Consider the following 12971-nt stretch of genomic DNA (forward strand, 5'->3'; position numbering starts at 1 on the left):
GCATTGGTTAGAATAGTCATAAAAAAGTCTGATTTAGTCAAATTTTGTACTTGTGTTTCAATGTTTCTCATTGTTAATTGCGGGAATGAATTTTCATTAAATAAATCCGAAAATTTGGTTGCTTTTGATCTAATTTTGTTTTCTTCTATTTTAAGTTTTTTTTGGGGACACGTATTGGATATTGCGATGTGGTTACCACCGCAGTTGTTACATTTGGCGTTTTTGGGATCCTCTGTGCAGTTTTTAAAATTATGGTTTTGTGTACAGACGGAGCAAACTTCTGCATTCTTACAATATTTGGCAATGTGCCCAAACTTGAGACAATGCAAACATTGCTTTACTGGCGGGACGTAAACACTGACCTCATGCCTCCAGGAGTCAAGGTACACGTATTGTGGTAGTTCTGTCGATGCGAAGGTAACAGCGACAGTCTGAGTAGGCTGATATGAGACCGAACCACCCTCGTTTCGCACACGACGCATGAATCGCCTGACCTGTATAACATTTCTGGAGCTGCCTATTAAAGAAAATATTCTTTTGTTTGAGAGATCAATAGGTACTGAGTTGAGGACTCCCGTAACTTCGGTATCTATAGCGGGTATTGAAGCTTTCAACCCCAGTTCGTCCATAAATTTTTTATTTTGTATAAACACATTAGCATTATTCGAGAGATCGAAAGTGATACCAATTTTGTACTTATTTATAGGCTTTAGATGTAAAATGCCATTTATACAGTGTTTTCTAATCGAGTGTGAAATCGCAAGTCGGTCCTTGTCAGTGAACAACTGCTTTTCGTCTTTATGTGCGAGGAAAACTATAAATTCGCTTTTTGGACTGTTTTCAGGGTACTTTCTTGAGTACCCCGATACTTTAAAAACCTGGTATTTTTCCATGTTGTCTTCCGTGTCGGAGGACGTGTCGACCGGCGACTCTCCGTCATGAGGATCTTTTTTGCGCTTCTTACTTCCTCCCATCCTTGACTTTGCCACCAAACTTATATACAAACACAAGACAAGATACAAGACGAAATTTAACTCTTTAAAACAATTTTTGCCAGTCGATGTTGGTGAGCAGCGGGCGGTACAGCGGCCAGCGGCGCGCCGTGAAGGCGGCCCAGCGCGGCGGCGGCACGCGCGCGCGCACCAGGCGCCACCAGCGCGCGCACACGCACGCGCACGCGCTCAAGGAGAGGTCGTCCAGGTAGCTGAAGATGCACAGCAGCACTGCAACACACGTAAATGTGACAATTATAAATCAATACACACACTGATATACACAGCCTTTTTTTTCATCAGGAATAGTATTAAAATTGCATACCCACTGGCCCGGGAGAACCAGCAGGTTGGACATACTCACTAAAACCTGAATGACGGTGTCCTCCCAAAGCCCTTGAGACAGAACTACACAGAACTATACAGCCTACACTGACACTGTCATTAGCATACAACCAGCTTAGGTTATTACATAGTGATTAAATGCATGCAAGCATGGAATCCCCAATATGATTATTACATACAAAAAATTGAAAAAATTCAGAAAAAGTTTCTTAGATTTTTAAACTTCAAACACCGGATAATGGATGAAGAGTTTATAGGTTTGTCTTTTTGAGTAATTATGATTTTAGTAATAGCATTGGTTAGAATAGTCATAAAAAAGTCTGATTTAGTCAAATTTTGTACTTGTGTTTCAATGTTTCTCATTGTTAATTGCGGGAATGAATTTTCATTAAATAAATCCGAAAATTTGGTTGCTTTTGATCTAATTTTGTTTTCTTCTATTTTAAGTTTTTTTTGGGGACACGTATTGGATATTGCGATGTGGTTACCACCGCAGTTGTTACATTTGGCGTTTTTGGGATCCTCTGTGCAGTTTTTAAAATTATGGTTTTGTGTACAGACGGAGCAAACTTCTGCATTCTTACAATATTTGGCAATGTGCCCAAACTTGAGACAATGCAAACATTGCTTTACTGGCGGGACGTAAACACTGACCTCATGCCTCCAGGAGTCAAGGTACACGTATTGTGGTAGTTCTGTCGATGCGAAGGTAACAGCGACAGTCTGAGTAGGCTGATATGAGACCGAACCACCCTCGTTTCGCACACGACGCATGAATCGCCTGACCTGTATAACATTTCTGGAGCTGCCTATTAAAGAAAATATTCTTTTGTTTGAGAGATCAATAGGTACTGAGTTGAGGACTCCCGTAACTTCGGTATCTATAGCGGGTATTGAAGCTTTCAACCCCAGTTCATCCATAAATTTTTTATTTTGTATAAACACATTAGCATTATTCGAGAGATCGAAAGTGATACCAATTTTGTACTTATTTATAGGCTTTAGATGTAAAATGCCATTTATACAGTGTTTTCTAATCGAGTGTGAAATCGCAAGTCGGTCCTTGTCAGTGAACAACTGCTTTTCGTCTTTATGTGCGAGGAAAACTATAAATTCGCTTTTTGGACTGTTTTCAGGGTACTTTCTTGAGTACCCCGATACTTTAAAAACCTGGTATTTTTCCATGTTGTCTTCCGTGTCGGAGGACGTGTCGACCGGCGACTCTCCGTCATGAGGATCTTTTTTGCGCTTCTTACTTCCTCCCATCCTTGACTTTGCCACCAAACTTATATACAAACACAAGACAAGATACAAGACGAAATTTAACTCTTTAAAACAATTTTTCAAAATAAATTGCAATTGGGCGCCTTTCTTGTTTCAAGGTTCCCGCCAATCTCCTTGCAACCTTGCTTCATTCGTGTATACCATAGACAAGTAAAATTGTAGAGTTTTTACTTGTTTCTTGTCTCTTGTTTTGTTTATGATTTATCTGTCAACCAGTTGTCAAAAATAGTTGTTTGGGGATATTTTTCCAGTTTTCTTCAAAATAAATCCAGAATTATCAGTGAAGTGCTATGACGCTAACATAATTTATTTGTTTGTTATTAATTAGTGTGTACAAAAGTGAATAGTGTCGGCTATATTTTAAAAGTAGGTCAATCTTCGTAATAGATTTTGGTTACCGGTACCTCTGCAGGTAAGGAAGAAGAGTAGCTTTCTGTCAAAGCATCGTATCTTCATTACTGTTGTAATTATGTATATTTTTTGTTTAATTTACTAATAAAACGTCTACCTTTTAGGAACATAAGTGTTTTTCCATATTCGGAACAGAATTTCATGGTAGCGTCGATAAGTTGATATGGCAGAAAATGATGATTATTTAGATTCACTTGATAACAATCACTTGGACGGAACCAACGGTTCCCTAAATATGACGGATAGCAGCCTTGGAGTGAGTACCATTTGTCTAGATTTGCGTTAAGTGCGAAAAATACCACGACAGTAAACATCTGATTCTGAAATTGATGTGCCAATTGTCGTGGTATTTTAGCTGACGTAAAGAATACGGTTTCTGTATCTTATTGTGATTGTATTGACAATAAATAAAAATCTGTTGCATTGTTTACATCACCAGTAACTTCAAAATGTTCCTAATTGTTTGTATCATTTTACAAGTTTGTTACTAAACTAGGTGTTAGGTTATAAACAGAGGCATAACGGTTATTTATCTGTAGGGTGGCGATGAAGCAGCAGGCAGCGAAGTGCCAGACCTGGCCGCGATTAAGGCCAGGGTCCGAGAGATGGAAGAGGAGGCTGAAAAACTCAAACAAATGCAAACTGAGGTTGATAAGCAGATGAATATGGGAAGCCCTCCAGGACTAAGTAAGTATTACATACATGTTTAATCATTTATGTGTGAAAGTGAATAATTTTTGAATGTGAAACAAAAATGTTTTTGTTTATACTCAACTAGCTGACCCGGCGAACTTTGTTCCGCTTTAATGGCAATAAATAAGCAGACTTTTTTTTAATTTCGAACGGGATAAAAAGTATCCTATGTCCTTCTCCTGGCTCTAAACTACCTCCCTGACAATTTTCAGCTAAATCGGTTCAGCCGTTCTTGAGTTATAAGCGAAGTAACTAACACGACTTTCTTTTATATATATAGATAATCAACATGACAAAATGAGAGATAAGGACTCCTAATGATAAAAGTTTGTTTGTGGTATTTATTTCTCTACAGTTCTAGGTTTTAAATTTTCAGAACTTAATGTTAATTTATACACTTATTGCAATTGAAAAACATTTCTTCACTAATCTCCATCAATTACTTCAATAATTCATTTTGTGGTATTTATGTCTCTACAGTTCTCTGTTTCAAATCTACAGAACTTAAAATTAGACACCTAATGCAATTGCAAAACACTTCACTAATCTCCATCAATTACTTAATTACTTCATTTAATTTTGTGGTAGGTATTTATGTCTCTATCTACAGTTCTCTGTTTCAAATCTACAGAACTTAAAATTAATTTACACACTTATTGCAATTGAAAAGTACTACACTAATCTTCATCAATTACTTCATTTTGTGGTATTTATTTGTCTACAGTTCTCACTTTAAAATCTGTAGAACTTAAAATTAATTTACACACTAAATGCAATTAATTGAAAAACACTTCCTTTACTAATCTCTATCAATTACTTAATTACTTCATTTTGTGGTATTTATGTCTCTACAGTTCTCACTTTAAAATCTACAGAACTTAAAATTAATTTACACTTAATGCATTTGAAAAGTACTACACTAATCTTCATCAATTACTTAAGTACTTCATTTTGTGGTATTTGCCTGCAGTTCTCAGTTTTAAATCTACAGAACTTAATCTTAATTTACACACTTAAAAAAACACTTCACTAATCCCCACTTAATTAATGACTTCATTACTTTATGACTTTTTACTTGTATATAAAAGGGCTGTGATCTAAATAAGTGCTAATCTGTTCAAACAGCAAGTCCACTGAACATGTCAATTGAAGAGAAGATAGAAGCGGACAATAGATCAGTTTACGTTGGAAATGTGGACTACGGGGCTACTGCTGAGGAACTGGAACAGCATTTCCATGGCTGTGGATCTATTAATAGGTCAGTATTGTTAATTTGTATAACGAATTAAAACTATTTCATTTAAATATGAACTTTGGAAACTTTGCTGATTTCTGTCCTATTTTTTGTGCGATTATTTGTCTGTATATCAAAATTGTTACTTTCCCTAATATAAATAAATAATTGCCTTGAGAGTTTCATCTCAACCTAAATTTTAAATTTCATACTATTTACATGGACATGTATGTTCTGAAGAAGAATAAGTTTTAAAGAATGTAAGAATGGTATTTTACTGTGGTATTATTTTGATTTCATTGTGTATTTTAGCCTTTTCATTTAACATACACTAACATTATATTATTGATGTAATTAAATTTTTATTTGTTTACAGGGTTACAATATTATGCAATAAATTTGACGGACATCCAAAAGGCTTCGCTTATATTGAATTTGGAGACAAAGATAGTGTACAAACAGCAATGGCAATGGATGAATCATTATTTAGAGGAAGACAGATTAAGGTTTGTATAAAATGATAGTAATATTAATATTTAGTATAAATTACAAATCTCACAGACTTTTAAAGCATTCTTCTATTGTGTGATTTGTGTAGAATTTGCAATCTTGTAACAACTGAGGTAACAATACTGGTTACAAACTTAATGAACTTTTTAGTCGTGTTATATTAATGTTGTAAAAATAGATCTTTCAACACACAAACAGTTACATAGATGTGGAAGACAAAAATCAGCTATGTTTTTCAGCTGCAAATGGCCATTTCGTTCGTTTCAGCCAANGCAAAACACTTCACTAATATCCATCAATTACTTAATTACTTCATTTTGTGGTATTTATTTGCCTGCAGTTCTCAGTTTTAAAACTACAGAACTTAATCTTAATTTACACACTTAAAAAAACACTTCACTAATCCCCACTTAATTAATGACTTCATTACTTAATGACTTTTCAACCGACTTCAAAAAAAGGAGGAGGTTCTCAATTCGACCCGTATGTTTTTACTTGTATATAAAAGGGCTGTGATCTAAATAAGTGCTAATCTGTTCAAACAGCAAGTCCATTGAACATGTCAATTGAAGAGAAGATAGAAGCGGACAATAGATCAGTTTACGTTGGAAATGTGGACTACGGGGCTACTGCTGAGGAACTGGAACAGCATTTCCATGGCTGTGGATCTATTAATAGGTCAGTATTGTTAATTTGTATAGCGAATTTCTATTTATTAAAAAATAATTGCCTTGAGAGTTTTATCTCAAACTAAATTTTAAAATTCATACTATTAACATGGACATGTTCTGAAGAAGAATAAGTTTTAAATAATGTAAGAAAGGTATTTTACTGTGATATAATTTTTTTCATTGTGTCTTTTATCCTTTTCATTTAACATACACTAACATTGTATTATTGATGTAATTGAATGTTTATTTGTTTACAGGGTTACAATATTATGCAATAAATTTGACGGACATCCAAAAGGCTTCGCTTATATTGAGTTTGGAGACAAAGATAGTGTACAAACAGCAATGGCAATGGATGAATCATTATTTAGAGGAAGACAGATTAAGGTTTGTATAAATTATAGTGATAATATTACTTTTAAAGCGTTCTTCTATTGTGTGATTTGTGTAGAATTTGCAATCTTGTAACAACTGAGGTAACAACACTGGTTACAGACTTAATGAACTTTTTAGTCGTGTTATATTAATGTTGTAAAAATAGATCTTTTAACAAAATTCAACACACAAACAGTTACATAGATGTGGAAGACAAAAATCAGCTATGTTTTTCAGCTGCAAATTGCCATTTCGTTCGTTTCAGCCAAATGACGTCCACTGCTGGACAAAGGTTCCCCAAGGTTTTCCACAATTAACGGTCCTGCGCTGCCCGCATCCAGGCTCTTCCCGCGACCTATACCAGATCGTCGGTCCACCTAGTAGGAGGCCTGCCCACGCTATGTCTTCCAGCCCGTGGTCGCCACTCGAGAAATTGCCATTTATTTATTAACTAGCTGACCCGGCGAACTTTGTTCCGCCTTAATGGTCATAAATAAGCAGACTTTTTTTTAATTTCGAACGGGATAAAAAGTATCCTATGTCCTTCTCCTGGCTCTAAACTACCTCCCGGACAATTTTCAGCTAAATCGGTTCAGCCGTTCTTGAGTTAAGTGGAGTAACTAACACAACTTTCTTTTATATATATAGATAATCAGATAATGTTGTGATTTTCAGGTGATGCCAAAACGCACCAACAAACCTGGGCTCTCGTCGACGAACCGGCCGCCTCGGACGATGCGCGGCGGGCGCGGGCGCGGCTTCCGCGGCGGCTACTCGCCCTACTACTCGGGCTACCGGCCCGTGCGACGCGGCAGGTACAATCCATATTAGAACTCCGCCATAGGCTTGCACATACAAACAAACATTTGCAATACTCTCTCTCTCTCGCAAATCTTGTGTGTATGTTCCACTCACACCGATGTGCATTTTAAATGTTGTAGTACATTTTTTTAGTTTTCTGTTCATGTAACGCAGAAGCGCTGAATGTGCGACTTGAAAATTAAAACATCGGCATGTTTTTATTGTGTATGCAATGTGTTATTGAGTCGATGTCGCAATATTTTCTGTTTTGCATCTGCCTTATTATATTTTTTTCTGCCAATGTTGAAAACTAGATCCATGTATTAAACGTTTTAAATCTCAATGCCTAAATGTGTTTTCTCTCTTGAAATGAAATCTGTTGCCCTTGTTAGGATTGCCTTTTAAAAAGTATATCTTGTTTTGTTAGTTGAGTTCGAAACTCAATTATTCATTGCATACATGAAAACAATGGCCATTTCTGGACCGAACAATATGTCAAAATAAAATATGAATATGATTAAAATGATCATGATTATTTATCGAATGCACTTACTCCAATTTGAGTTTACCTCCTATTTAAGATTAGCATGAACACTAGCGCGAGCTAGCTTCGCTATATTGGGTGTAAGGTGGCATGAGACCTTCAGAATTCTTGATAATAACTTATTGTATACATTTCCGATATTTGCCAAATTGTTTTATTTTTTATTTGTAGATTTAATAGTACATGTTCTTATTATTTCTTTGATTTACTTAGTTGCATTCTTATTTAAGCTACAATTTGTTCACTTGCCAGTCATGCAATGCTTATGGTACATATTTTATTCTTTATATTTTGATGTATTATTCCTTGGTTGTTTATAGTTATAGACAAAAGACAATAAAAGTACATAAGTAGTGTTGTATAAGTAATGTATGTGCATGGCTATTGTCATTATATTTTCTACAAACTTTTTATATATTTCCAAACATGTAATGTTGATCAAAAGAAGGCATTATAAGACATTATATTGAATAAAGTTTGCAATGGAGAACTATGTATTTTAATACAGCAACCCTATCTATCCTTATTTATAATATTGACATATAACTTACACGTCTGCATGATGATTGGAACTGTAGTGTTATTATTATGGGTGTAACGTTTTGTCGCAACGCTTGTTATATGGCACAGTCGAGTTAAGGCCATGGACCGCAAACGTGCTACGATCGTAAAAAAAAGCAAGGTAGGTCCGCATAGAAAAATTTAAAGAAGACAAAAGAGTCGTCGAAAATTTGACTAAACATCCGTCGCCTTCAAGGTAAACCGAGACGAACTTAACTCGCCTTTGCACGTTAACTCGCAAGTCAGTCGTGTCGAGGCGCCTCCGCAGTGAGTAATGGCGTTGCGTTGTTCGCAGAGGTTACAGGCGCGGCACGTATTACGTCCCGTACTGAGTGCGGTAGACGGGGCGAGGGCCGGCGCCGCTCCGCCATCGCTCCACTGTGCCTCCGGGACTCCGTGTAGGTAACCCCGTCTCCCTGGAGACTCCGCCGAGTAGATAAGATTAATGATGAAGTTTGTTTATTTTTAACGTCGACCGCTCCGATGTGGCGAGACACTGAAGTGTATGAATTCTGTAGGCAATAAATCGACTACTCCACTGTTATTATTATTCTAAATCTTTAAATGGTAGCCTTCGATATTAAATAATTTTAATAATATAAGAGTAAAGCGTAAATTGATACCGTTCGAGTATTGGAAGATTCCCCGTTAGAGATGCTAGCTTGACCTGAGCGAGCCTTTTAACAGACGGAAGCTGTCGCGCTGCGATCTGTATCGATGTAGCGTACTCGGGAACGTTGTGAATCCCGCATTTCTAATTACAATAAGTATTATTTTATATTCAGTCTCATATAATTTTTAAATTACATTTTACGTGTACTTTGAATTTAGTATTTTAATTTAATTCGATATTAACGGTGTATTTTTAAATCGTCACAAAATGGATCTGTAATATTTGGATATAAAATAGAGGTTCAGTTGACAAGTTGGCACAAACTTAAACAGTTAACTCAGAGATCATTTTCCCGGAATGGAAATTCTTTCCCAGAATTTAGAAACTTGGTGTGAACTCTTTGTTTCAGTTTTTGCCGACCCAACACCTTACGAAATTGTACTTTACGGTTTGATGTGATGACCAAATAACTAAGAAGAATAGCTTATACAATATACATGGTAAAGCAACAAATTGATAATGCCCTTGTTACTGATAATACGTATTATATGTATTTGGTTTTATTATTATGTTAACAAATAATTATTACCCACCCCTATGAAGGAGCGATCCCAATGATTGATATTGGACTATTGCTCTATTAAACTACCCATGGAATTAATTTAGGGAAACACTACATAGTGTATTATTTATAATTCTTTCTTGATACTATGTGATTCTTTTAGCTAGTAGTGACATTGTTGAAACTTGATGGCGTATTATTTGCCGTTCATTATCTAATTACTTAAAATTTTAATTTTGAATCAAATATTAGTAAGAGTGAAATAATCAGATATCAAGAGAATTTGATTTAATGGGCTCGAATTGATTTAAACACTTGGAACCTGTTATTACCTGTATCATTCGATATTGTTTTTTATATGGCTAAATCAAACAAGTTTTTTTTGACTAATTCGTATGAGTATAGTAGTAATATAGGTACAACTTCCACATGGCATGTTTTGTACAAACAGGGCTTTTTAGCCAATATAAAATTGCTTAAGTTTGTGTGAAAGATTTGGCATTAGTCAAATAACGTGAATTAAAAAAATATGCCATGTGTTGTCACGCCTTTACAACGATAGATAGATGTAATGTAATTTATTAATCAAAAGTAAGGCTGCACCAGCTTTGATCTAGAATTAATGGATAAGTATTTTAGTTGGACTATTCTCGCGTAAATGTTTCTTCATTGCATTGTACCTCCGACTGGTTCGTAGCATGGAATGACTGTCGTTATCCCAGAAACCGACCGATTAGTTATTTTAGAACTTAGGACAGTAAGATATTCCTACCTAACAAAGATTGTAATTGATTAAGTTGAAGTTTGAATAACGTTTTTATTCTTACTTAATTTATTTAATTTCCTCATGTAATAAGTAAGTCATCCACCCAGTGGGAAGATGTTTTTACTTGTATGTTTCAACATGACAAATGTTTGGTGTAGCTCAGACCTATTGATGTGCTTTGTATCCTTCCATAACTATAATTACAAGTGATTTCACTAAAAAAATACAGCAGAACATGTTCAAAAGTATAAAAAAATGAAATTATCTAAGTAAAAAAATGTTTGATAAGAATAATTAAGAAATACTTTTAAGAAAATTTACATTGTTTGATTTGATTGATTCCCATAATTTCTCCCATAGTTTGAATGACAAACATAAGGTAGGTAGGTACAGCGCGGTTCATTTTATACAAGATGTCCCAAAATGGGCGTGCCAAAAGTTTTTTTTGTTTAAATAGTATCCAGTGTTATCATCTTAGTTTGGCACGCTCTTTTTGGGACATCCTGTAAAAAGATATATTAGGTATCATGATAACACCCTTGATTCTGAGTATCATTTAATTCATAAATGTTTTTAATAGTTCGACTATGATAAAACTTCACATAACACTATACTGAGAAAGATCATAAGTATGCCGTCTGTCTTCATCAAGACTAGGAACATTATGTAGGTACTTTCATGCTCGTTCCATGGCAATGAAACTCGAGGAAACGTGTGTTAATGGGTGAGTAAACGCAGGGTAAACGTGATTAGTTCAACCGTATCAAAATGGGTTTAGGCTTGCTTGGACAGCAGGAAACAGACATTCCAGTGATTCCAGGATCACGGGTATTACGGTTATCCCAGCCCAGCTCCATTTACACCCTCCCAAAGGGTAGGTTAAAGTACTATTGGGATAGGAAAGGAAAACTCGAAATAGGAGTGCTGTAAAGACTCATGGTAAAAGCGCATGGAACCGATATTAGTATGGAATAAAGTAACGTTATTACGTTAAATCCATAGACACAAAGCAGATCCATAGACTAGGTAGAGAGAGGAAATGCCACGTTCAAGAGAGGGTTTTATTGCCTAAGGATTTTTTAAATAATGACGTTTGTGTCGGTAGCTAAAGTGGTGTAAGTCAAAATTATCAAATTAACAGAAAAAAAAGATTTTATTTTATTTTTAGGACAACCAACAAGACAGTCACAAATACAATTAACCCTTCAAAGGTAAATAAGAAGAAGGAAAGAGCGGAAGAATATATTTCAAGTACCTACATGTTAATGGCCGCCGATAACGAAAACATAAGGTAAGGGGCAAAAAATTAAGTAAAAACTTGTAGACCACTCCAAGATGGAATTTATAGTTTTTTTTTGTGTTGGTATTAATGATTAATATACCCTGTTGGTTAGGGTGTCCCAAAAAAATCAGTCTTTTTTTTTCAACGCATACCCTCTAATTATGTTTGAATCGTGTCAAAACAATAATATATAAAATTTTGTATACCTAGAACCACGGCAACCCGTGCCGACTTGCATCGATAATGTCAGTACTTTTTACTTGGCCGCGCGGGAGGTAAAGTATCGAAGTGCCTATTATTACTAGAGATGGGTAGTGGGTAAAAACCCATTTCACCCGATTGGGTTAAAACTGGGTGATTTGGGTAAAAACCCGGTTTTTACCCATTATCACCCATTCTGGTGGGTGAAAACAAAAATAGCGTTTTTTTTTAAGTCAGAAGTGGTATTTGTTGCTAAGGGGGCGTTCTAGTGTTACGTAATGCAATCTGGGGGGAGAGGAGGTCTTGAAAAACGTTACAATGCGTTACAGTGGCGGAAGGGCGGTTCGATTTCAAGTTTTTAAGCAGAAGTACTTTGTAGTTGGTATAGTTATTTGTAACTTTATAATAACGTAATATCATCAAAAAGAGAGTTTGGCATCTTTGGCATCCCCCCCCCTCCCCCCTCCATGTCCTTGCCATGATCACAAATTATTGTGTTCCTACTAAATTTCTTCTAAATCGGTTCAACGATTCTTGAAATAACACCATTTTATAAAATAATTGGTCACATCATCATAACGTGATCAATTTTATGATTTGGTCACGATATAAATGCATATTAGTGTTAAATTTGACTTATTACTTATTAATCAATAAACTTAAATGAGAAAAATTCAATAAAAATAAAGAAAAGATACCAATTGAAATAATTATAAAATTATTTGTTTTCACCCGGTGTAAACACCCACGGGTGGAATGAAACGGGTTTTTATTGGGTTTTTACCCTCATGTGGGTTTTTACCCGGGTGGAAACCCATCTCTAATTATTACTTGTTTGTTTTATTCGTAAATGCATTATTTTCATTCAGCCAACATATCAGTGCAATTACACAGTTCTAAAAAAAAAGGAATATTTTTAATAGGGTGGGCTATAAAACATCAAATTACCGGTTCAAAGTTCCCTCTAATGGACCAGTTTTGGTAGGAACAACAGCAATAAAATTTTTAATTTATTAAAAATAACACTTTCAGGTAGTAAGGCAGGATCCTGACTGTAAAAACGATATTTCAAAAGAAAATTTACGAATTATTAACATCTTTTTAATAATAGATATTTAATTAAAAT

At 35.3% G+C, this 12971-nt stretch overlaps 1 protein-coding gene across 2 annotated transcripts; it reads left to right on the top strand.

Annotated features, from left to right (window-relative positions):
• Window positions 1–2818: 2818 nt before the first annotated feature.
• Window positions 2819–10573, top strand: Pabp2 (poly(A) binding protein nuclear 1). 2 transcript variants are annotated; one of them, XM_028313179.1, is made up of 7 exons: window positions 2819–3033; window positions 3137–3288; window positions 3572–3719; window positions 4851–4983; window positions 5336–5465; window positions 7191–7330; window positions 8717–10573. In XM_028313179.1, the coding sequence occupies exons 2-7, from the start codon at window positions 3196–3198 to the stop codon at window positions 8751–8753; spliced, it is 681 nt and encodes a 226-aa protein (XP_028168980.1). In that variant the 5' UTR covers window positions 2819–3033; window positions 3137–3195; the 3' UTR covers window positions 8754–10573. The 2 variants fall into 2 exon arrangements, with proteins under 2 accessions (XP_028168980.1, XP_028168979.1); XM_028313178.1 differs by lacking the exons at window positions 4851–4983; window positions 5336–5465 and adding exons at window positions 6015–6147; window positions 6398–6527.
• Window positions 10574–12971: the final 2398 nt, after the last annotated feature.

The sequence above is a fragment of the Ostrinia furnacalis genome, unplaced genomic scaffold (genome assembly GCF_004193835.3).
Source record: "Ostrinia furnacalis isolate ACB-3 unplaced genomic scaffold, ASM419383v2 OfSCF4158, whole genome shotgun sequence".
Classification (NCBI taxonomy): Eukaryota; Metazoa; Arthropoda; class Insecta; order Lepidoptera; family Crambidae; genus Ostrinia; species Ostrinia furnacalis.

Excerpts from the sequence above, each read along its gene's own strand:
- Pabp2 (XM_028313179.1), top strand. The coding sequence starts at position 3,196 with ATGGCAGAAAATGATGATTATTTAGATTCACTTGATAACAATCACTTG. Across the intron at positions 3,289-3,571 it reads TGACGGATAGCAGCCTTGGA|GGTGGCGATGAAGCAGCAGG; the intron begins GTGAGTACCATT and ends ATTTATCTGTAG. Across the intron at positions 3,720-4,850 it reads GGGAAGCCCTCCAGGACTAA|CAAGTCCACTGAACATGTCA; the intron begins GTAAGTATTACA and ends CTGTTCAAACAG.